General features: G+C 44.8%; 1 protein-coding gene across 5 annotated transcripts in view; it reads left to right on the top strand.

Annotated features, from left to right (window-relative positions):
- The window catches only part of Sipa1l2 (signal induced proliferation associated 1 like 2), a 179676-nt gene that overhangs the window by 131396 nt on the left and 25673 nt on the right, over positions 1 to 22607 (top strand). For all 5 annotated transcript variants that reach the window (XM_023700841.1, XM_004640829.2, XM_023700839.1 and 2 more), the window contains exons 9-13: positions 3814 to 4088; positions 17864 to 18121; positions 19784 to 19867; positions 21163 to 21263; positions 21825 to 21928. In XM_023700841.1, the coding sequence (XP_023556609.1) occupies positions 3814 to 4088; positions 17864 to 18121; positions 19784 to 19867; positions 21163 to 21263; positions 21825 to 21928 (822 nt within the window). The remainder of the gene's footprint in view (positions 1 to 3813; positions 4089 to 17863; positions 18122 to 19783; positions 19868 to 21162; positions 21264 to 21824; positions 21929 to 22607) is intronic.

The following is a 22607-nucleotide window of genomic DNA, read 5'->3' as shown; positions in this document are numbered from 1 at the left end:
GTGTATGCCAGGCCTGAGCTGGGGCAAGATGAAGTAGGAGGAAGAGGAAGCTTTCCGCAAACACTCATGGGACCTGGGCTAGCACTGGGTCTGGGGCCTCCGGGACGGGGCAAAAATTCCTACTAGGCGGGCGGGGTGGGGGAGGCACTGCGGAGTGCTGGGCAGCAGCCCAAGGGGCTGGGAGAGGGTCCAGCCCACCCTGCGCCTGGGCTGGGACTGGTCCCGCCAGCGCAGGGTAGCAGGAAGCTCTCCGCATACTCACCGGACCTGGGCTAGGACTGGGTCTGGGGGCTCCCGGAACTTGGCAGAAAATCCTACTCAGCGGGCGGGTGGGGAGGCACTGAGGAGTGGTGGGGGGCGGCCCGAGGGGCTGGGAGAGGGTCCGGCCCACTCTGCGCCTGGGCTGGGACTGGTCCCGCCGGTGCAGGGTAACAGGAAGCTCTCCGCACACTCACCGGACTTGGGCTAGGACTCACGTTTTGTGTTTTTAATCCCAGATACCTCCCAGGTTCCGCAAGGGAAACCCTGGCTGGTTCAAGCGTGGTAGAGAATGAATTGCCATGCTTCCTGGATACAGGGATTAATTTTAAGTGCTGAGTTCTTTTGAGAGTTGCTGTATACAAAAGTGATGGGAAAGCAGCCACGAGAAAGTGATTGGAAAAGTCAAGTAGCCTTCTTATAGAAGCCGTAGGACCTGTGTTGGTAGTATTTGAAGGACAGTGTATGGGTACGTTATTGTACCCATACACTGACATGCATATGGGACTGACATGCATATCTTCCCAGCGTGTGATTAAAGGGCACAGAGTGACAGTCTATTTACTTCTTCAACTCCTTTCATTTTAATGCAGCAGGCATTTTTTCTTGCATATCTTACTTAGGTTAAATATTTTATTAATCTTTCTTCAAGTTTCTTATGGAAGTTTTAAAAATCACCCATGAAGTTTGGAAAAACCTGACAAACAAGAGGTCAGTCTTAAAAAGTGACATCTTTAGATCCGTAAGTGATGTCCCTGGTGTTTACCACTCCTTTCTGATGCCAATTCTATCTAAAAAAAGTAAGATTCAGGTTTTAGCTTGAGTTCTTGTAGCAGAGGAATGTGAACAAATCAAACTGTTTCTGATTTGGATATGTAATGTGAGAAGAAAACATGCTTTGGCCATAGAACATCTCATGTATAAATCTTTACCTGAAGAGATTATATGATTTTAATGTAATATTACATGATTTTAATGTAAGTTAGTTAGAAAAGATCTAGCTAACTTTGAATGAAAGGTTCATTCAAGGTAATGAAATGTTAACATCTAGAAAAAAGGGAGAAATATATTCATGTCTTGTCTCCTTTTTTCCCACAAAATAGAATCTTTATTAAATTTATTAAAGACTTCATGTGAGAGAAAAATAACAGGTCCGTGTCTATTAACTTTGCAGAAATAGCTTGATCTCTGCAGGCACAGTTGATAGTGAGGGCCCTGCACAGGTTCTGGCTGGTCCATGTGCGGGACCAGCGTGAGCGTGGGACAATTAGCAAGGATGTGATTAGCTCGTGTGCCTATGGAGTGGATTGTTGAGTCACACTTGGGAGTCTCAAGCTGTGCTGTGCTTTTGCCGGTTGCGAATGCCTCTGTTTAGCAGAGCCACTCAGTCGTCATAAGCTATGCACAAACACTAGGTTACTAGCCACCAAAATATGCTTTCCAAAGAGTCCAAAAGTACGTGGACTCTTCCACATTTGCCACTGCATGGACCCCATCCTGCCATTTTCCTAGAAAGATGACTAAGTGGCCTAATATCAGAAATACATCAGATGAGTTGTATCATGAGATACTGGAAACAAACTAACCTACAGACCACTGAATAGGGTCAAGCATCAGGGAAAAATGGTGGTCACCAGGCAGTAAAAGTGTCAGATGCCACCAGAGCTGAGGTGTTAGGTCCCTTCTGTGGTGATGAAGGTGGCATATCGTGTGTGTCACATAGGTAAAAAAGACAGGTAGGTAATAAAAGGTTAGCATCTAGAGTAATAGAACACCTTTTGAGTCACATAGAGCCATCTTGGAATAACCCATGCTGAGTCATAGGCTATGCTGTTGTCAGCTTCAAATTGTGACTAGTTTTTGAACAACGTGCCTTGCACTGGACCCAGGCATTAGGTAGCCTTTCCTGACTGTCTGAAAGCAAGCCACTGCTGCCACACGATAACTGAATCTGTGTCAGTGTGTGAGGACTCCAGATACATGGAGAGCATGGTACTCCAGACCTTGAGGGTGTTAAGAGGCGAAACACAGAGTAAACAAACAGCAAGCAGGGGACATGGCCAGTAGACAGTGGGACTCAGCAAAAGAGACAGAGCCTGTAGAACCACCTGCTCGATTGCTCTTGAGTTTAATATATGAATGTTAAATTGCAGCTGACATTTCATTTTGGGTGTCTTTTGGTATATAGTTGAAGAAGTAGTAAAGGAAAAATGTATCAGATTGTACATACACAAAAGTGCTTCTTAAAAGTTTTAAAGGAGTATATTTCATGACTGAAAACTTCAGTCTTTCAGAACTTAACCCAACAAACACTGGCAAATCCCTTTTCCCTTTCTGCTGAGTCCCAAATGTCATGCTTGTCTAAGAGAAGCTGATGGGCAATGTGTGCACTTGTGGTTTCCATGGCAACACAGACAGTGCTGATACAGAGGACTAACCCCAGTCCCACAGCTGTACTTGCAGTCAGAGGTCTCATTAGATAGGTATCTGTGTATTCAGAGCGTGTTTCATGGAAATGAACATTTATTAAACTGAAACCGTACATTGCCTCTGGGCTTTGGGGGATAGGATATGATACCTCCCAACTTGAAATTTCCCACAAAAAAGTGATGTCATAGTCATCAAATGATGTTTAATGAGCCTGTGTTTTCATTTCATTGCATGGTAAGTTACGCTCAGTAAGCACTTTTGTGGGTTGCAGGAACTAATTACTGGTGCTCAGTGTGCCCAGTGGGCTGAAACCACCTCTCTCCTTTCATGTCCCTTTTTGTGGGACTACACAGACTCCCACTCTGGAAGGGAAACACACTGGAACTGCCACTGCCTGGGTTTTCCAGGAAGGATGAGAGATGACCCACAGGCACAGATGGCCCCTCAGCTGCCCACAGCGTAACATCCCACACACATCCCTGTTAACAGATGGCCCTGGAGCCTGGCTGGGGAGCCCCTGTTGATCGGGAGGGTCCTTATCTCTAACCATGCACAGATGGTCACTCCAGAAGAGGTAACCTGAGGGAGAGATCAAGATATCTGTGACTTACGCTGTGGCCCTTCGTGAGCTGGGGGCTCTCACTCAGCATAAGCTCAGAAGTGCTGTGGGCCACATATTTTTGAGTTGAGTGAAATTTTTTGATAAGTTAATGCTTTGTGATTGAGACATGTCATGGTCTTGGAAGTCTTCATATTTTTCTATTGTTGCAATACATCTAGAACAATAGAATGCATAAGCCAAGTCCAGTGACATAAGGGAACAGGGGCATTGTTAGAGTCCACGTTGCACATAAGCTCCAGGCCATTAAAGCTGCATCAAAAATCAGTATTTATAACCCATGACAAAGGGCTTGGGAACTTTACCTATGCTTTTGTACTTTCTTTGCACCTATTACTAGGGTTAGTTATGGAGAACTCTGGATTTTAACACTGTTGTCTTATGAGTTGGACAGTGTACAGGAAGTGCAAAGCATGTGATACTCTCTGAGCTAGTAGGGCTAAGGGACAGAGATTCCTCACATGCTAAAATAGCCCCAGCATCCCTGACCTTCTCCCTCCCCACAGATAGTGACTAGAGGCTGCGAGACTGTGGAGATGACCCTGCGGAGGAATGGGCTGGGCCAGCTCGGCTTCCACGTGAACTTTGAAGGCATTGTTGCGGATGTGGAACCTTTTGGCTTTGCCTGGAAGGCTGGCCTCCGCCAAGGCAGTCGCTTGGTGGAAATCTGCAAAGTAGCTGTGGCCACACTGACCCATGAGCAGATGATCGACCTGCTCCGAACTTCCATGACTGTGAAGGTGGTCATCATCCAGCCCCATGATGATGGCTCTCCCCGGAGGTGAGTGCTCAGGCCTGGGCAGCGCTCTCCCTGCCTGCTCTTCAGGTCCTCAGAAAGTGTTTTCAAGGCACATGGGACTATGTGTTGGAATGTTAGAGCCATATAAAGAGGGCCTCGGAAAGGGGAATGTGTGACAGATGAAAAGTTGTAACTCTTTGAGCAATTTGACAGGACTCTTATTGACTTGAAGAACAGCCCAAGGGGAGGGGACCTGACTGATGTCCTTGACCCAGTGACATGCAGTCTGGCAGAGATGATTTTATCTAGTCTGGCCTTTAGCTGGTGGCATCTGCATCATCTAGTCTGACTAACAGGACACTTAGAGATCAGTGCTGTGTGTCTAATTGAAGGCAGGACATCGACCATTCTACACATGTTGTCTGTGGCCACCCACCATTCTACACATGATGCATTGAGGCCTTGCGCTGGCTCAGGCATCATTGTCACCTATTGGGAGAAACAGGAAAGATATAGCTGGGCTGGAGAGCTCAGATTGTATAGGTGGAAGGAAGGAATGAGGGGTGCAGTGGGAAAACAGTTCTGTTGTTGACAGAAAATAATCCTGCTCAACACTGAGAATCATGGAAAGGACTCAGAAGTGAAAGGAAGCTAGTTATGCCACGCCCCTCTGTAGGCCCCCTAGAATCTACTCTGTGGGGTGGGGTCTGGCGGTGGCAGCCCTTCTCTGGTGCTTTCTGCAGACAGACCCAGGTTTCTTGCCTGGGAAAAAGGAGGAGGCCTGGCACCTGGACCTTCTCTGCATGGTGGCAGAGCCTCCCTGGCAGTAATCTTGAGTTAGAGCCTCTGGGAAGCCTGCTTCATGTGGTTTTACGAAGGTTGAAGGTCAGAAAACACAATGGCTTAAAGCACTTAGAATGTTTTAGCATAATCATCAATACCCATATTACAATTTAGGGGAAAAAATACTTTAGGGTGTTTATTTTTATTTCCTTCCATTTAAAGATAGCAGGATTATTGTGCCCACTTTACTGACTCCTGCCTGAGGTCATTTTTTCTCCTTTCTTTGTCTCAGTTCTTCAGCCTTCAAACTGTTACTGTCCAGTGTCATGTTCTGTTCACAAGCCATGTGGCTGACATGCATGATGAAATGTGGCTGGAGTGTTTTCCATTTTAATTAATGTAGACCTAATTAGCTGCTTATAGAGACATAGATCAGCTTTAACCTGTGATCTTCTGGAAAGCAAACTGATCCTGTGCCATCTTACTATGTGGATAACGAGCAATTTGGCAGAAGTCTGTTTCTGTTCATCTCATCATTTGCTCCTGGCCTGATTTCCGGTGGCTGTGCTTTCAGTGTTTAACCAATATGTTTCTAAGATAATGAACTAAAATTCTCCTCTGTATCAATTTCATGTCATGTGAAATCCCCAAGGTGTTTCTTCGTACCTTTGTCAGATTCTTCCTGTTAAATCCATCCACTCTCCAAGGACCTATGAATCACCAAAGTAAAGTACAGATAAAAAATCATTTTATTAAAAATGAAACTTAGAAATAACAGTTATTTTGAGACTTTCAAGCTAAAGTGTTTTTTAAATGAAAATCTTTTACAGTAAATTTTAGGCCAGTTATTAGAAATTTTTTCAAATAGTATGTTTTATCTTTTGTAGAAGTGTACATTTATGATTCAAGGTGAATAGCAAATCTTTGTTAAAGCGTAATTATGATATATTATCAAAAATGCAGTGAATATTTAATTTTCTAAGAAATTTCTTACAGTAAAAGGCATTGCCATTAAGCCCCATCAAAAATCTATACCCCTATCCTTGGTGTGTCAAGTTTGAACACAATCATCACACCCTTCCTGTCACTTCCTGAAGTAATTCTGGAAGTCCTCTTTAGTTGCACTGTCAAGGTGACTGTGATGTCCTGAGTCACTTCCACATGTTTGCCTTTCATGATTTTTTTCTTTCAAGAAAAATCAGGAGTTGAATGGCGCCTGATCTGGTGAATGAGGTAGATGTGGGCACCTCTTAATATTTTCTTTCTTTTCCTTTCTTTTCCTTTCTTTCTGTGGTACCAGGGATTGAACTCAGGACCCTGCACTTGCCAGGCAAAATATTTTCATTTGACAGAAATTGTTGTAAACATTTTAAATCAATTTAGGATATTGCGGCATCTACAAAAGAGGACCAGTATTGCTTCAAAAAATGCCAAGAACAGTTGAATAAGTGTGTTAGAAATGTGTGGATGGGGTCTGTGGGGGGTATTTTGAGGATTAATTGCAGTGTCTCTTTTATTGTCATGATGATGATGAGGTGGATGTGTGTTTGTGTGTCTGTGTGTCTGTGTGCGTGGCCGGCTCAGCTCACACTGGCTGGCATGGGTGGGGCTGGCGTGGCATGTGGTGCCGGGGATCACGCCGCAGTCTCTGAGCATTTGCTTAACTTTAGACTGTTGAGCTGTCTCACCAGCCCACAATAATGATTTTTATTGAACATATTTCTTGATCATCTCATACTATAGAATTGAACAGAAATGTTACATATTTTTCGTTGGGTTAAAAAATAATATTTCATGCCTATTTTTTAGATTTATTGTTAGTATGAAATTTTTTAAGCTTTCAGAGATAGAGTTAATAGAAATTTTATGGTTCTTATTTTGGTTATTTAGAACATATAGTTTAGAAGAATATAATTTCTTAAGAAATACTGAATTGTTTTTCAGCTAAAACAAATGAACTACAGTTTAAAAGTTCTAGCTGTTATCTTTTTACCCAAGAGCATGGTTTTCTTTTGTTGTTACTGTTTTCAGGGGGTTTTGTTGTTGTTATTATTGTTTTGTTTTAAGAAACCCATTTATTATTGTTTTGTTTTAAGAAACCCATTTATCTCACTTGGTTTTCTCACAATTATTTGTTTTAAATGTTAGTTCTCGTATTGAAAATAGCCAACATATTTATTTAGGGATTATCCTTGGTTTGGTAAAAATCTCAGGCATGCCATTCTCTGAGTATAATGGGTTTCTTCCTTTTGATTAATCTGAAACAACTGTCTTCTGTATTTTACTCTTGTACAGAGTAACTGAGTTCAGCTGATTTCCTAGTGGAAACGCTCCATGAATGGCGTGCCTGTGGCCGCATTTCTGCAAGCCAGACAGGTTTTAAGCCTAGCATGTGTCATTTAAAGCTCTTTCAATTCACCTTTCCAATTTTCTGTAAATCTGAATTTGCACATTTTTTAAATCCGTATTTTTCTCAGTTCAGAGTTCATTTTCTGCCTGTGACTGTGAGGGGCCCTGATAACTGCACTTGTAGTAGTTCCACAGTGTCCTTCGGTACCCCCGGGGTCCCCAGCTGGCCAGCCCTTTGTGGTGGCTGTGGTGCATCAATGAAGGACAGTTTCTGTCCCCCTGCTTTCACTCCACAGCTGTCTGTATGGTTAGACCTCTTAAGAAACTCAGGCAGGGCCATAAAGGGGACTTGAGTACTCATTTTTAAAATTAAGAAACATTTCTTTTAAAGGAAACATCCTTTAGTTCCATTATCCACATAATCAAAAACCAAACAAACAAACAAACAACCCCAAAGATTTTCCTCAGGTTGTTATTACACATTTGATTTGTGGTGTGGAAAATTACTTTTACAAATTGGCCCATAGTTTTTTCAAGGGAATCATTTATTGAAATGGGCAGGTTTGCATGTATGCGTGTGTGTGCGCGTGTGTGTGTATGTACAGTTTTTCTGTTACAGCTGTCCTTAATGTGAGCGCCCTAAGGACTACAAAATGGCCAAATTAATTAGCTAAAAGGTATTTTCATCTTTATAAACATTGTGGGAAAATGCCTGAGTTCATTTTTGCCATTTACCAGTTCCATATTGGCCTTCCAGGGCATCGGTGAGGAAATAATTTGACGCTGAGCCCAGCTGCCCCATGAGAGGCCTGTTATTGAATAGCTGGCCTTTGGCCTTTTGCAAGTCAGAGGTGTCTGGTTATGACGAGGAAGCTGCTGCATTAAATGAAGTCTTTCCTGGGGCAAGTGTTTGAGTCAGAAGCCACCTATATTTTGAAGTCCCTCTCTCCAGTCCAGGGTGAGGACAGTGCAGCTGTCCCAGCTTGAAAGGCAGGCAGAGCCATTTTTAGCTTTTCTAGTGTAGAGTTCCAGAGGGCACCAAGCAGGGAGGACCCTTGGGAGTGCTTATTAAGGGATCTCTCGCTTGAGCTTACATGCTACAATAAATTCATGTACACTGGGAGTGAGTGACTAGGAGCAGTTTGGGAATGGCCCTCTTCAGGTGGAGATGAGGTTCTGAAGGAGGCACCCCGGGATGCTTCCAGCTGCCAGCTGTCTGTGGAAGACACGAGGAAGGGCTGCATGGCCCAAGATACTTCATTAAGGCCTTTCTTGTTTTTGCAAGGAATGGTTTACAGCCGCTTGTATAGAAAAGCCTCTGCTCTTTGAGGTGACTATTGTTCTGTCCTTGTCATTTTAACAGAAGCACATCATTAAAAGGCTGATATATAATGGAAGTAACACCTCATCAGAATTATGCATGAGTTGTTATACCACGTGAATGAATTTAGTAAATATGTCCAATAAAAATGGAAATGCAATTCCTTGCTGTGGTGCATCTGTTTTGTGTGATTTTTCCATACTTTGTTGATACATTATTCAAGACATATTTTTCTGTACAGTGCAAGACAGTGAAAATTTTCTGTATGCTGTCATGAGTCTAAATTATTTTTCACTCATAATTCTATAAAATTAGAATTTTAAGTTCTTGTGTTCTTTTTTGCTGCTGCCTGGTGCCTGGTCACTAAAGAATGGGACAAAAAAGCAGAGTAGAAACTGGGAAGGAAGCCCTTCTTCTTTCTGTTCAGCACTTTGTGTGCACGTGTGTGTGTGTGCACATCAGCCTGATGTAGTGGTGAGTTGTAAAACGACTTGAGAGGTTTTAGATTACAGTTCTCATTTGTTTGTATAGATAATAAAAGTTGCATCACAGCTAGCATTGTCTCACAGAGCCTCCTGTAATGAATTTTAATGGGAAGTGGGAAACACACACAGCTGGAGGCTCTAAGGGTAGCCGCCCTGCACTCACTATTCGGAGCTCTCTGCCCCGCTCCTCCAGAAAGATATTCTGATTATGGTCCTCTTTCCTGAAGTGCAAACATGGGAGTCAGAACCTGAGGTGGACTGCATTTGGTTCCTTTATTCATTTGTTCACTAACTAGTTTGTTCCAGAAACTGCTGGTCGCTGGGACAATGAACAGAACAGATGTAATCTTTGCTTTCAGAGACTCCTTTGACTCTTATCTGGCATTCTGAAATGTGATACTTATTTCCTATTCACATCCTGGCTTTTTTAAAAATGATCTTCTCATACAAAAGCAGTGACTTACTCCTTAATAATAAGGTTGTCAAACTAGTGCAGAAAGCTCCAGCACCTTGTCCAGGTAATCAATTGCGCCTTGACCCTATACTAGTTTGTACTGTGAATGTGTTACTATCCCCATGAGTGGGGACAGGAGTGAAGAGGATGAGCAAAAGCCTGGACATTCCATTAGGTGAAAGGCATAGTGTGTTGGCAGGGTTGCGACAGGCTTGGGTAATGGACAGCTGCCATGTGTTCCCCTCTTGGCGTGACTCATCAAAAGCCAGGCAGCAAATAACTAATAGGGGTTTTCTCTAAATAAATTTGAAATACTATATGAGGTATGACCAATGTCTTCCATACCAGCCCCAGAAACCTGAGCACACCGTACAGACCTGGAAACTGGGCATGGTGCCACATACCTGTAATCCCAGTGCTGGGGAGGCTGAGACAGGAGGATCACGAGGAGTCTGAGCTGCGTAGCAAGACCCTGTAGCATTTTCCTAAGATTCTAAAATTGTTATTACAGCAAAAGACACATTGTCATCACTCCCCGTAGAATGACCCTCATTTTGTACACACATATCCATCCTTCAGGCCACCTTCTGAAGCTGTTCCTGAAGTCCTGTTGCCATAAACATTGCGCTGTCATGGCAACCTTGATATCCTCAATTATAACACAATGTTTACATTTTCTGGCCATTTTCACTTTGGGATAGAGCCAGAAGAAGTTGTACAGTGTCAGCTCCAGTGAATAAAGTTGGTGAGAACACACCATCAAGTTTTTGATAGCAATTGCTTTAGACTCAGACTGCAAACTGCCTTAGAAAGTGGTAAGTAAGAACAGTGGGATGAGTGAGTTTGGAGCAGCGAGCATATTTTGAGAGTAACTAATGGCACTGTTTAAACGTTCATCATGTTTCTTTATCGCATTGCCTGAATGCAATAAAATTACTCCTGCTCTCACCTTCCTAAGAAAAGAAAAAGCAGTTGGCTTCAGTAACGCTTCCCGAGAATGCCCAGTGCGATGGAGAGCCTGGCGTGCAGGCTCCTCTGTGCCTTCCCGGAGGCGAGAGGGAGGAGCTGGAGAGCAGCCAGGGCCAGAGGCTCTCCTGCCCTTCGCAGTGGCACTTGCCTTAGGAGTTGGAGGCCTTTTCCCAAAGGCTCAGGTCAGTAGGTTTGTGATGTCGATGTGTGCTTTGCTGCCTGTGGCTTCAGTGTCTCTGTGTGAGAAACAGGAAAAAATATGCTGAAGAGCATCAGTGTGTCACTGGTGTCCACACTGATGCTCTTCAGTCCACTTTACTGTGAGTTATACTACATGGTTCTCTTCCTGACTGGTGCTTTTTTTTTTTTTTTTTTTTTTTATGTACCAGAAATAGTTTGTAACTAAAGCGAGTGGGCATCACTTACCTTTGTCACCTTGTTGGATGATTTGGAAAAATTGTTCTAGCTATTAGGAGGCTATTAGCATAATAGACACTAAAATGATTAAAATATCAGTGATTGCTTTCATCCCTAGGACTATAAAAGGTTTCTTTTACAAAGTGCATAAAAGAAGCAGGCAATTTGTTTGAGGGGGATCTTCTTTGTTTCCAAAAATGCTTTTAGTACCTCATGGGAAAATGATATGATGTAGGCTACGTACACTGTTCTTAGATGGCTTTCTAAAAAACAGAAAATGGCCATTGTTTGGAAAGAGCCCTGAACTCAGAGGAGGACATGAGGACCAGTCTCTGTTGCTGATGAGCTGGTCTCCTTGCCTGCCCCTGACCCCTCTTCTGGACAATGGAGAGTTTCTTCATTCAGTACAGCTGTTGGTGATAACCAGCTGTTGTGGGTGGAAGCAGAGGTGCGAGTAGGGTGGTGAGTGGAAGTGAGGAGGGCCTGGCAGCATGCGTGAGGCTCCCTGTTGGACGATCAAGCACCATTCAGCCTTCCGTAAGGCCGCAGGGAGTGAAGCCAGCTGGCAGCTTCTGGGACAGTAAATTCAAGGTATGATCTTGTGATTAAATGCAGCCCGCGGCTTTCCTGGCTCAGCTAATTTGTCCACTTGGCTTTTTTTTTTTTTTTCTCACTCTCTCGTTAAGAATGTGCCTTCTTCCTTTGAATTCTCTCAGTTCTCTAGGGTTTTATTTATTCATTTATTTTTTGTGCTACTCATCCTTCCCCCCGAACTTTTCCTTTTTCTTGGCTTCAGTAGCATAATACAAAGTTATGTCCTACTTTTAAGACGAAAAGAGTAAAATAGTAGGATAATGATACACTCATACGTCCTACAGGGGAATGTGGATGAAGATGTTTTTGCAACTCATGTTAAGGTTGAACTTTAAAGTTCCGGAACTCTGTAAATAGCTGTTATGTAGAACTTCCATGAAAGTTTAAACTTTTGCAGTTTAATATCGATTCCCTCTTTTTTGTGGAGGCAAAGGTTAATGTATTTGTAATGAACTTTTTTCTTCATGAAATTTGTACTTCAAAGTTTGTATATTTGATTTAATTTAATCTTTTTTTAATGTATTTAGTTCAGAATCTACAGGGTCTCACTGCACAGATGGGACTCGGAGTGATTCTCCTGTTTTCAGCCTCTCAAGTGCTGGGATTACAGGCGCCTTCCACCACACCCAGTCTCAGTCACCTTCTGAGTGAGCCCCGGGGTGGGGCCGACAAGGCACATTGGGGATCGAACCCAGCCGCTGTGCTCTGCCTAAGCAGGTGTTTTAATCTGCCGAGCTATCTGGCTGGCCATTTCATTTAATCTTGACTTGCCCTCAGTCACTATTTTCTGTGTTCAGGAGCAGGGTCTGGAGTGGTTGTCACTTCTCTAAGCTGTGTCTCCTTGGCAGGTCTGGGTTCCTAGCCCAAGCCTAGGCAGTTTTTTCAAAGGAGAACAATTTAACTGGTATCAAACGTTCTATGTGATGAGAATAAATGGAGAAAGCTATGTGAACTCACTGTGCACCAGGGTGCAGGCTGTGCCAGTAGAAACTATTCTTCTAATTCAAACCTACAGCCTAGCCCCAGTGACTGCTTTCAGTGGTCAAATTATAGGTGGTGAATGGAGACTCTTGCAGAACATGAGGTGCCCTGGGAAAGGAGTGGCCTGTGTGCGCCATGGCATCCTGTTACCTTCCTGGTGTCTCCAGCTTGAGTGCTTGGGAGTGAGTGTGGGTGTTCAGTAACTGTGAGTGAAAGCAGACACCCAAAGCCAGCAAGTGGGCAGTTACCAACCAAGAAGTGTTCCTGTGGGAACTGTATGTGGACCTGCTCCTGGCTGCACTGGGTGTGGGGTGAAACCATCTGAGGAAGCCCTCTGGGGTGAGTTCAGAAGGACATGTAAAGTATTTTCCAGAGTCAGCAATGAAACAGAAGATGCTCTGCGGCAGCAGCTCTCTGAACCCTTATCAGCTTACAGCTCTGTAGCGCTACCTTTTTGACTAGCACATCAGGTGTGACCTTCATCATCCACAAAACCTGAAAGGTTTGCCTTTCAGAAAATACAAGTGAGGGAGATTAAACTCAGAAAACTTACTGGCTAGACAAGAAATGCTTCCATTTATTTTTCACCCTGAAGCTAGGTTTCTATTGATTCCTACCTAGCAGGATAATTAGAAGCCTAAGTCGATGATGAGCTCATTTGTAGAGCAAAGAGGAAATCAGTGTGCTCACATGCAGGCAGCCCCACCACCTCCTCTAATGCTTTCTAGCATGTCCTTTGGCAAGCAAACTGAAAAATACACATAAAGTTAGCAGTGCAGTTCCGCCCCTAGACTAGAGACATCTGTATAAAGGAAACCATGCCTGTAAGCCAGTGAGATCTGAATTTGTGCACTGTTATAGGAAAACAAAAGGCCTTAGGTATTTTCTTGAAACGTGGTTCAATTACACACAAGATTAGCAGCTTAGTTTTCCCAGAAATATGTTTTTGGGTGAGGTCTTTTTTAATCTGTTTGGGTCTCCACTGGCCTGTACCTGCTGGCCAGAGATGCTTGCTGCATGGTTGTCCCTGGTGGCCCAGGTTGGCCACTTCAGAGGATCTGGGGTGTTTGCTGTGGAGCCCTGGGCAAGAGCCTCCCAGGGAAGCAGGAAGTGCAAGGGCAGTTGCAGGTCTACGTCAGTGGCGCTGCATCAAGGGAAAATCCTCTTGATGGCCTCTGATCACTGGTGATTCTTTACACTTCTGTCCATTTCCTGAAGATTGGCTCAAATTCCTTGAAGGAATTTTTCATGCATGTGAAGCAAAACAACATTTGACTAGACCTGGAACTTACATTGCAGTTGGTGGTATTTGACATCTTAGAGAAATAAAGCAAATGTAGTTCATGAGACTAGTGCTATGAAAGTGTCATGTTTTCAGAAAATTAATGTTGATTTTAAGGTACAATACAGCCATTCTTTGAGAGCAGTCACTTTTTACTGGGGCAAAAGAATGTCAATTTTTTAATATTTAAAAGAGGAAACAAAATAATTCCATTGTGAGCTATTCCTCAGATCTAATGCATGCCCAGGTTTTGCCATCACTCTTAAAATATTAGTCCTGATTATGCATCTGTATGTTTTTCTTTTATAAGACTCAATTTAAATTATACTGTCTTATTAAAGAATATGGTCTGTGGGCATGAATCAAGTAGACCGCACTGCTGTGCCATCTGTCTTCCTTTCCCTTCTTTCTCTGAAGAAATAGTCAAATGAACTTGAAGCTCAGTCCAGCACAGGCAGTGCTGGCCTCCTCTTGGTCCATAGGATTTGAGGTTCACATTGTTCCCATTCAGACTGTAACTCCAGGACCTTGACTTTGGTGGCAGTCAAGTTCCCCTACTTGTACTTAGGCAATGATAACAATAGACACTTGTCTTGGTTACTTTTCTCTCATTGCTGAGACAAAATACCTGATGCTCAAAATTAAGGTGAAGAAAGTTTCTTTAGCTCATGGTTTGTAGAGGCTTCAGTCCAAAATCAGCTGGCTGCAAGCCAGGATGGCATGGCACAGGGGCAGCATATTAAGATAACAGAAGACAGCAAAAGCAGCGTGCAGGTGGGGCGAGCAAGCCTCCTTTCCTCCCTTACGTTGTATGCCTGTTCTCCACTCTACACCCACACTGTTTCTGTACTTCCTCTTACACAGGCTCAGGGTGTTTACCAAGCAAGGACCCTGGCCCCTGCTGAATTAAACTTCTAAACTTCTGAAGTTGACCCCATGTATCAACCATTACACCACCACAGAGCTCAAGGTGACCTGCAGGTGTAGTGACTATTAGAGCACTCCTTAGGGTGGAGGCAGGAGTCAGCTCTCTTTATGTCTTGGTGGCGTTCTACTGTAATTCCCACTCCCGTGATCTCCAGTTAAGTTGTTGACCATAGGGAAGAATCAGTAGTCCCAGGGGAGGTGGTAACAAGCTGAAGACAAAACACCAGGAAACAATACATGCATGCGCAGAAATGGTCATGCTTTGTCAGCATTTCAAAATGTAATGTAAGAGAATATCAGTCTGGACTGCTGACTGTCAAAACTCAGAAAATCAAGAGAAATATAAAGCAGATAAAAGAAATGCATTTTTCTTCGGGGGAAAGAAATAGAGGTAAAACAGAAGGTGTGCACTAGCGTTCACTGATGCATGGAGTTCCCTGCAGGGCAGACCAAGGGTCTCCCGCACGATCCATTCTGTCCTTTCTTCCTGGCTTTCCAGAGGGCAGCGGACAAGAAGGTGCAAAACATAAGAAAAGTAACACAGAACTTTGGATGAAAATTCTGTTTTTGAAAATTCTCCTCAATAAATCTTGGGGCTTGGGAAAGGGACGGAGGGAGAAAGCAAAAACACTGCTGCCCTCTGGAAGGCCAGGAAGAAAGGACAGAAGCCTCCCTGCTTGGTCCTTCGTAAGAGTCTCTTACTTCTGGAGCCCTTGTCTTTGACCAGCAGCCTGAGTTCACCACTGTGTCTTCCAGAGCGTCTGCACTTGCTGTTTTGGCTGCTCTCTGAGCCTTCTAACCTGCTTTTACCTATCTTTTCATTCTGAGGATTTTCTTGTAGTGTTTCATACTAATTTCCTTCCCATCCTTTCTCTTGTATAATTCAGTGTTCAGTAGAGGAACAGATTTCATGTAAGATATAGATAGATGGATTCACAAGGTGGGACTGCAATGGCTGCCTGGAGAGTAAGGTGCAGAAGAATGCAGAGAGGCCGTCTGTCTGTGCCCTGAAGATCCGCAGGGTCCACTTGACAGTCGAAGGCCTGGCACTCCCTGCAGAGCCTGTGTGCCCTAGCAACCTGTGGAGATGCCCAAAGGTGATGGCGGAGGCTGGAGTCCTCCCAAGAAATAGAAACGAGCCTTCTTCTGCCCCTTTTTATTCCGTCCTTGCTGCCCATCGCTGAAGTGGGACTTCCGTCCTCAGTTAAAAGCCATCGTCTGTACCCACAGCTGCTGAACCGATCAGCGGGGGTGTCTCGTTCAAGTTGACATCATGGTTACTCACCACACTTCCTTCCTTGTAGTGCTCCTGCTTCATAAAAGCTGGACTCTTCGGAATGGATTTTCATTTCCTTGTTTTCCCTCCTGTTATTTTTGGAGACTTCCTCAGTTTACCTTCCAATTATCTTAGTAGATCTTTTACTTCCAAGTTTGGCTGTCATTTTTTTTTTTCTTTTCAGAGGTATTTTGCTAATTTACATTTTCTTGCATCATTTTTTAAAATGCTGACAAAGTACTATGATTTCTGTGCATGGATGTGTTGTTTCCTGGTGTTTTGTCTTCAGCTTGATACTACCTCTTACCCTGTGTCTACTGATTCTTTTGTATAGTCAACAGCATAATTGGAAATCATAAAAGTAACGGAAATAGCATTACAGTAATGGAAATAAGTTATTTACAAGAGCAGTGCCTTACTCTAGCAGATGTCCAAAGGGCACACATCAGCAGTGTGTGTGTTGAGCTAGAACGTCTGGCTTGGGTGCCAAGTGCCTCCCCAGCGTGGCACACCGTGTGCCCTGATGCTCGGGCCTGCTCAGTGTGCTGCTGTGCTGCACCAGGTGCCCTCGTGGGTTCAGAGTGGGTGGGTGTGCTCACTGTGGGGTTAGCGGAGACTTTGACATCAGACTTAAATCCTGTTTGCCCAGCTGAAATGTCTAAGTGCCTGACAGGTCATGTGAGCACATGAGCGAGTTTTTCCAGGAGGTGACACTGAGGACCGTGAAGTGGTGACATTACTAACATATTTAACTTAATGTGTCTAAAATATCACTATTTTAACATCTAGTAGTATTTAAACAATAGTGAGGTAGTTTGCATTTTTAAACTTACTATAATATGTCTCTATTCATATGCTAATTTTTCATTTTAAACACTTGGTGTGTTGAGATTTTATCAAATTTATCCAAAAAAGTAGATTTACATACCCAGGTTATTCCCAGCACACTTTAAGAAAATGAATCAGTTTTCAAATTTCAGTTAAGGAAAAAAGAAAACAGGGCCTCTGTCCCCTTGGCCCATTTCTCTGAGCAGAGGTAGTTGTGTGGCCACAGACCCCAGAAGCGCAGTGCGAAAGTCAGGCCCACAAAGGCTGTGGAGTACGATCTGGGGCTCTCAGAGGGTGTATGTGCTGGGGTTTTGTAAGGAAGGGCTGCAGTGAGGGAAAGCAGTTGGGATCCAGCAATCCTGCATGCTGGCACTCGTGCCCTGGTCACTTAACCTGGTCTGGGTGGACTGACCACTGTCAGGTGGTGCCCGACTCAAGGCTTCTTTTCAGTACAAAGCAATAAGACAGACAGAAGCTTTTCACTTCCTCTAGTAAGGTTTTCCTTACAGTTGGATGGAGGTCTGATTGCTGAATCTTAAGCTGCACACATGCAGTGTGTGTAGGTTGGTGAATAGGTATGCACGTGATGCTCAGCACCAGCCAGAAAGCTGGTATTTACATCCTCACTGTGTGTGCCCCTTGCTGGCATGAGGCATCCCATTCTTCTCTGAAAGCTGGATTGCAGCCCCTCGTCCGACAGGGTCCTGCAGTGTGACTTTGAGCAGGAGATCAGCGTCTCTGGGCTCTAACTTTCTAGAACACCATTTGTTTTATCCACAAATATATTTAAAATGGGCCTAACTAACCTACAGTGCCTGAGAGGCTGTTGGGAGCTGAGCACTTTGGAGACAGCACAATCACATCAGTAGCTCCCCAGCTCCACACCAGCCTGGTGAAGCCCCAGAGCTCTGGCAGCCAGATGGAATCCCAGCTGCCCACCTTAATCCCTGAGCTCTGGTTACTGGCCAAGAAAATAAATCCTGGGGAAACACACAGGGGCAGTCTTGTATAGTAGGCTAAATGCTGCTCAGGTGGGTGACTTTGCACCATCAAGGTGACCTCCCAAAAGTACACACAGTGTGGTGCTCAAGGGTGGGCACAGCCCTGGTAAGCTTTGCCAGGCTGCTCACCATCTCTTCTCGGTCCCACAGAGGATGCTCAGAGCTCTGCCGTGTCCCCCTGGTGGAGTACAAGCTAGACAGTGAGGGTGCACCCTGCGAGTACAAGACCCCCTTCAGGAGGAACAACGCATGGCACCGTGTGCCCACCCCTGCCCTGCAGCCCCTCTCTCGAGCCTCTCCTGTGCCTGGCACGCCCGACCGCCTGCAGTGCCAGCAGCTGCTACAGCAGGCCCAGGCTGCCATTCCCCGCAGCACCTCATTTGACCGAAAGCTGCCTGATGGCACCAGGTAAAGACACTGCCCGTTGGGAATGGGCCAGAACGGTGAACTGTTGGAAGGTCTTAGTACTTGGTATGACCACTTCTGCATAAGCTTGTTCTGAGCCCCAGAGGTGGGGGGTGGGGCTCCAGTGGGCTGGTGTCCTGCGCCTGCTGAGTGCTGATACAGTGTCTCCCTGCCTACCAAGACTACAGGCTGCCCTCCCCTTGAGCTGGCTCTCCAAACCACCTTGGAGAGTGTTCCCAGAACTCCTGTGCACACGCCTGTAGGAAAGCATGCACACGGTTTGGTTCAAATAAAGCCAAGGCAAAGAATGAATGGTGACGTCTCATCACCTCAGTGCAAGTGGTAGCAGGGCCTATTAGCAATTCACTTTCTCCCTCATCCCAAGCAAAGTGGATTGAGTGGATTTAAGACTGAGTCCCCCTTCCAAGTGGAGTTTAGCATAAATATTGAAACCTCTAGTTAACTTCTATAGTTTGTTTCTATTCTATTGTGTTTTATATTTTTATCTAAGTGGCTCATTCTCAAAGTTTAGGTTTTTAACACCCAAAGATTCTTAGCATAAGGAGTAATCCCAGCATGCTTAGTTGGTATGTGGCAGGCAGAGTGGTCCCCAAAGAGTTCCACATCTTGATCCCTACATCCCATGGATGTCTGGTTACATGGCAGTGGAGAATTACAGATAGACTCACAATCAGTCAGGGTTTTGTTTTTTGCTATTTGTTTGTTTTTGATACTTGAGATGTAACTCGGGGCCTTCCCATTGAGCTACATCCCAGCACTTGTGTTTTGAGACAGTCTCACTTGCCCAGTCAGGATTCGAACTGTCAGACCTCCTATCTCAGCATCCCAGAGTGCTGGGATTACAGTCATGTTAACATTCATTTTTCAGTGAAAAATATACTTGTTCAATGTTAAATCAAATAACACTAGAAGCTGGGGAGGATTTGGGGTTCCTAATTTACATAGATCATGTCAAGGGAAAAAACTGAAATTTTCACTTTAACATACTTCTGTCCACACATGCTCATGAGTTTCCTTGGACAGTATATCAGATCCTGCTCTGAGAAGTTGTCATCATGCCCCAGGAGCCAGGCTGCCCATTTTCCTCATTTGACAAATTAACAGGGGTAATGATCCAATCTCATCAGAGCATTCTCAGGACCGAGTGCATCATGATAGGTGAAATGCTCAGAAGCTGGTGAGACACAGAGTAAACTCTGGAAGGATTGACTAGGATTAGTGAGACCAGAATGTGGGATCACCCTCTGCCTGCCCATGCAGCCTTCCAGAGAGGATGCAAAAATACTTAAATTTGATGTAAAGTTGTCTTGGCTGTAAGTCTCCTCACCTGCAGGTCACTGGGTCTTGAGTGCCCCACGTTCAGAAGCTTGTGAAGTAGCTGTGGTAAGAGGAGCAGCTGCAGTAAGCAGCACCCAGAGGGAAGGAGTCTGCGTAGCCTGCTGTGCTTAGTGGAGAGAGCTTAGTAAATCTCAGGGAAAAGCAGGAGGAGTCCCATAGCCAGAGACGCCAGCAAGCACATCTGATCAAGTTCTTACAAATAGCCCTTACTTTGCGTGATGTGTAAATTTGTTTATATAATGGTGCCAGTGGGTGAAAGGGCCTGGCGACTGCTGGGTGCCCTGATAATGACTATGTCTTTTTCAGAAGTTCTCCCAGCAACCAGTCTTCCTCCAGCGACCCAGGACCTGGCGGGAGTGGACCCTGGAGACCACAAGTGGGCTATGACGGGTACTGCTCATTTCTACTTCCTGTTGGTCTCCTTGGGAGCAGTGTGTATCTGACTCATTCTAGAGCATTTACTTGCACCTGCTCACCCACGAGGCCACCTGGGGAGCATGGAAATCCTTGATGTGCTTTCACTAAGTGACACAGGTACCAGGAAGTTCATTGTCTCCATTTATACAGAGCTCACCAGCCTGTGTTCTGAGCCTTGTTTCTCCTTTTGATAAGGAAGGCTTTCTGAACATGAAAGTTACAAGTTTGAGCCTCTTGATTACATTCTCTCATGTGAATTGTCAAGGAGGAAGACCCACTCTGAACTAGAGAAGCAGGGTCAGTGTTAGGGACCTTTGCTTCCTATTGAAGCCTGGAGGTCCAGAGATTTGTGTGGACAGAGACACTGAAGTCACCCAAAGCTGGGCAGAAGGACAAATGTGGGGCTGACTCGGGGCATTCATCTGTCCAGCAGTGATGACCTGGCCAAGCCTGGTGATGGAGGGATGAGGGTTTGGAGCAGGTTGCCCCTGGGCACAGAGGGTGTGGTGAACCAGAGGTCACTGGCCGCAGGGGCAGTTGGGCAGTTCTGGTTCCTTATCCCAGGAACTCGGCTCTTCTGGATTGGGCTGGAAGTAGGTATTCATATAGTCTTTAAGGTACCTGTGTTCCTCACCTTAGCCGACACAGTTCTTAAAATTGGTATGTCAAGTAATTTTTCCTAATCAGTTGCATATTAAACATAGAGGGGAGAAGTTTGATTTTTCTTTTTGTATAAATTGAAAGAGCTTTTCTGTATTTTTTTCTGTAATATGGATTCTGTAAATACAAATCACATTTTAATGTTAGTACATTTTCCTTGATTTTCGTATTCCTTTTCCAACATTGTATTTTTAGTGTTCACGAACTAAGCCCACTTCAATCTAGAGTTAATCATTTTTTTTTCTTTTCTTTAAAAATTTGAATAATTCAAATGTGTAAGTGTTATATATATTAGGAACAAAGAAAACAAAATCCACCCCACTGGGCCCTTCCTCAGTTGGCAGGACGGTGCCTGGCCGTGTGGCCACTTCAGGGTCTGTGAGATGCCTCGTCCCGGTCGGTACCTCTGTCCACCCACCGTGTGGTAGATCTCTAACTGCCCCTGCCCTAGCTTCTGTGCTGCGTTGGGCCAGGACACTGTGCTTCCACTAGTCAGAAGGCAGCTTCATGTGAGGGCTGCCGCAGCGTGGCCTCCGTAGACACCAACACGTCTCTCCCTGCTGGCAGGTGTCCTAATGAGGACAGGCTGAGCTCTACATTCTTTTCAGGTGTCAGTCCCCCCTGCTGCTTGAGCACCAGGGCCCAGGCCCTCTGGAGTGTGACAGAGCCAGGGAACGTGAGGATGCCACGGAAGGAAGCAGCCTTACAGGTAGGGTGGAATCTGAGGCAGTATTCTCACAGCCCTTTCTGTACTGCCACACATTTGTCCACTCATTCATTCTCTCAGTTCATGCTTATGGAGCACCTCTGTGCACCAGGATGAGCTGATTGGCTGGGTCTGCCAGGGAAGAAAGGATGTGGCTGTGTGTCGTTATGACATGGTTCTGGGTATTTGCGGTATGGTTATGGGTAACAATGAGTAGCTGTGGTGCGGCTTTGAGTAGCCACGGTGTGGCTGTGGTTGACTGGGGTATTGCTGTGGGTGGGAGTGGTTGGCTGCAGCATGGCTGTGGTGGTCTACAGATAGCAGTGATTGGCTCAGATAGAAGTGGTTGGTTGTATGTGGCTGTGCTTCACTATAGAGGGCAGTGGTTGGCTGTAATTGTGGTAGAAGTGAAAAATGTATTCTGTGTTTACTTTGTTTACTCTTGGAGTTTATCCCCTGGCAAGATCTGAGAATCCTAGATGCACAAAACACTTGGTTACTGTTTTTTGTTCTCCTGCTACCACCGGAAGTTGGGAATTCAGCTCTCCTCTCTTTATGTGACAGAATCCAAATGGCATGGCCCACCTTCCAAAGTCCTCAACACCTACAAAGAAAGAGCCCTCCAGAAAGATGGAAGTTGCAAAGATTCTCCCAATAAGCTTTCTCATGTAAGTCTTACTCATGGTGGTTTGCCTCTTTGTTAGAACTGATGCACAGTATGACAGCTTGTATGCCTCAACACATAGTAGGGTAGCATACTTCCTGGCAGTGCCCAGGGTACGCAGCATATCCTAGTACACAGTAGGTAGTGCTTGAGAACATGCCATTTACCACTCAGCTCCTAGGGGAAAGATGATAAAAGAAAAAGCAATTTTTTTGGTTCCTATTAGTTATAAAGGAACTCAAGAGAAAAGTCTTACAGCAAATTAGTGAAAAGCCAGGATTATACCTCAGCCTTTTCAGCCGCACTGTCCAGGCTGGTATTTAGGAATCAATTTGGTATGCTAATAACCACTCATCCACTGAATACCTTCGGGGCTGAAGAGACACAAGGGCACATGTAGGCAGAAGCCATCCGCAAGGAACCCTCAACCCTCACACACATCTCCAGCCCCCACTGATGCGCACATATGCTAATACCACTCCGCAGGGTGTCCTCTGTCCCTCCTCACTTGCACACACTGCCTTAGCCTCCCTTAAGTGTCGGTGCCTCATGGGGACTGTGTCTCCATGAAAGAAAACTTCTGATTCAGCAGGAAAAAGACATTGTTCACTAGTTCTTGCCAAAGAAAGCCACCGTTTTGAAGTGATTTCTTTTGAAAACATGCAAGTGAACAGACTTTATGA

This window comes from Octodon degus, unplaced genomic scaffold, assembly GCF_000260255.1.
Source record: "Octodon degus isolate 3935 unplaced genomic scaffold, OctDeg1.0 scaffold00127, whole genome shotgun sequence".
NCBI lineage: Eukaryota > Metazoa > Chordata > Mammalia > Rodentia > Octodontidae > Octodon > Octodon degus.
The sequence above is the reverse complement of the archived record's forward strand: the minus strand, read 5'-3'. Positions and strand labels throughout refer to the sequence as shown.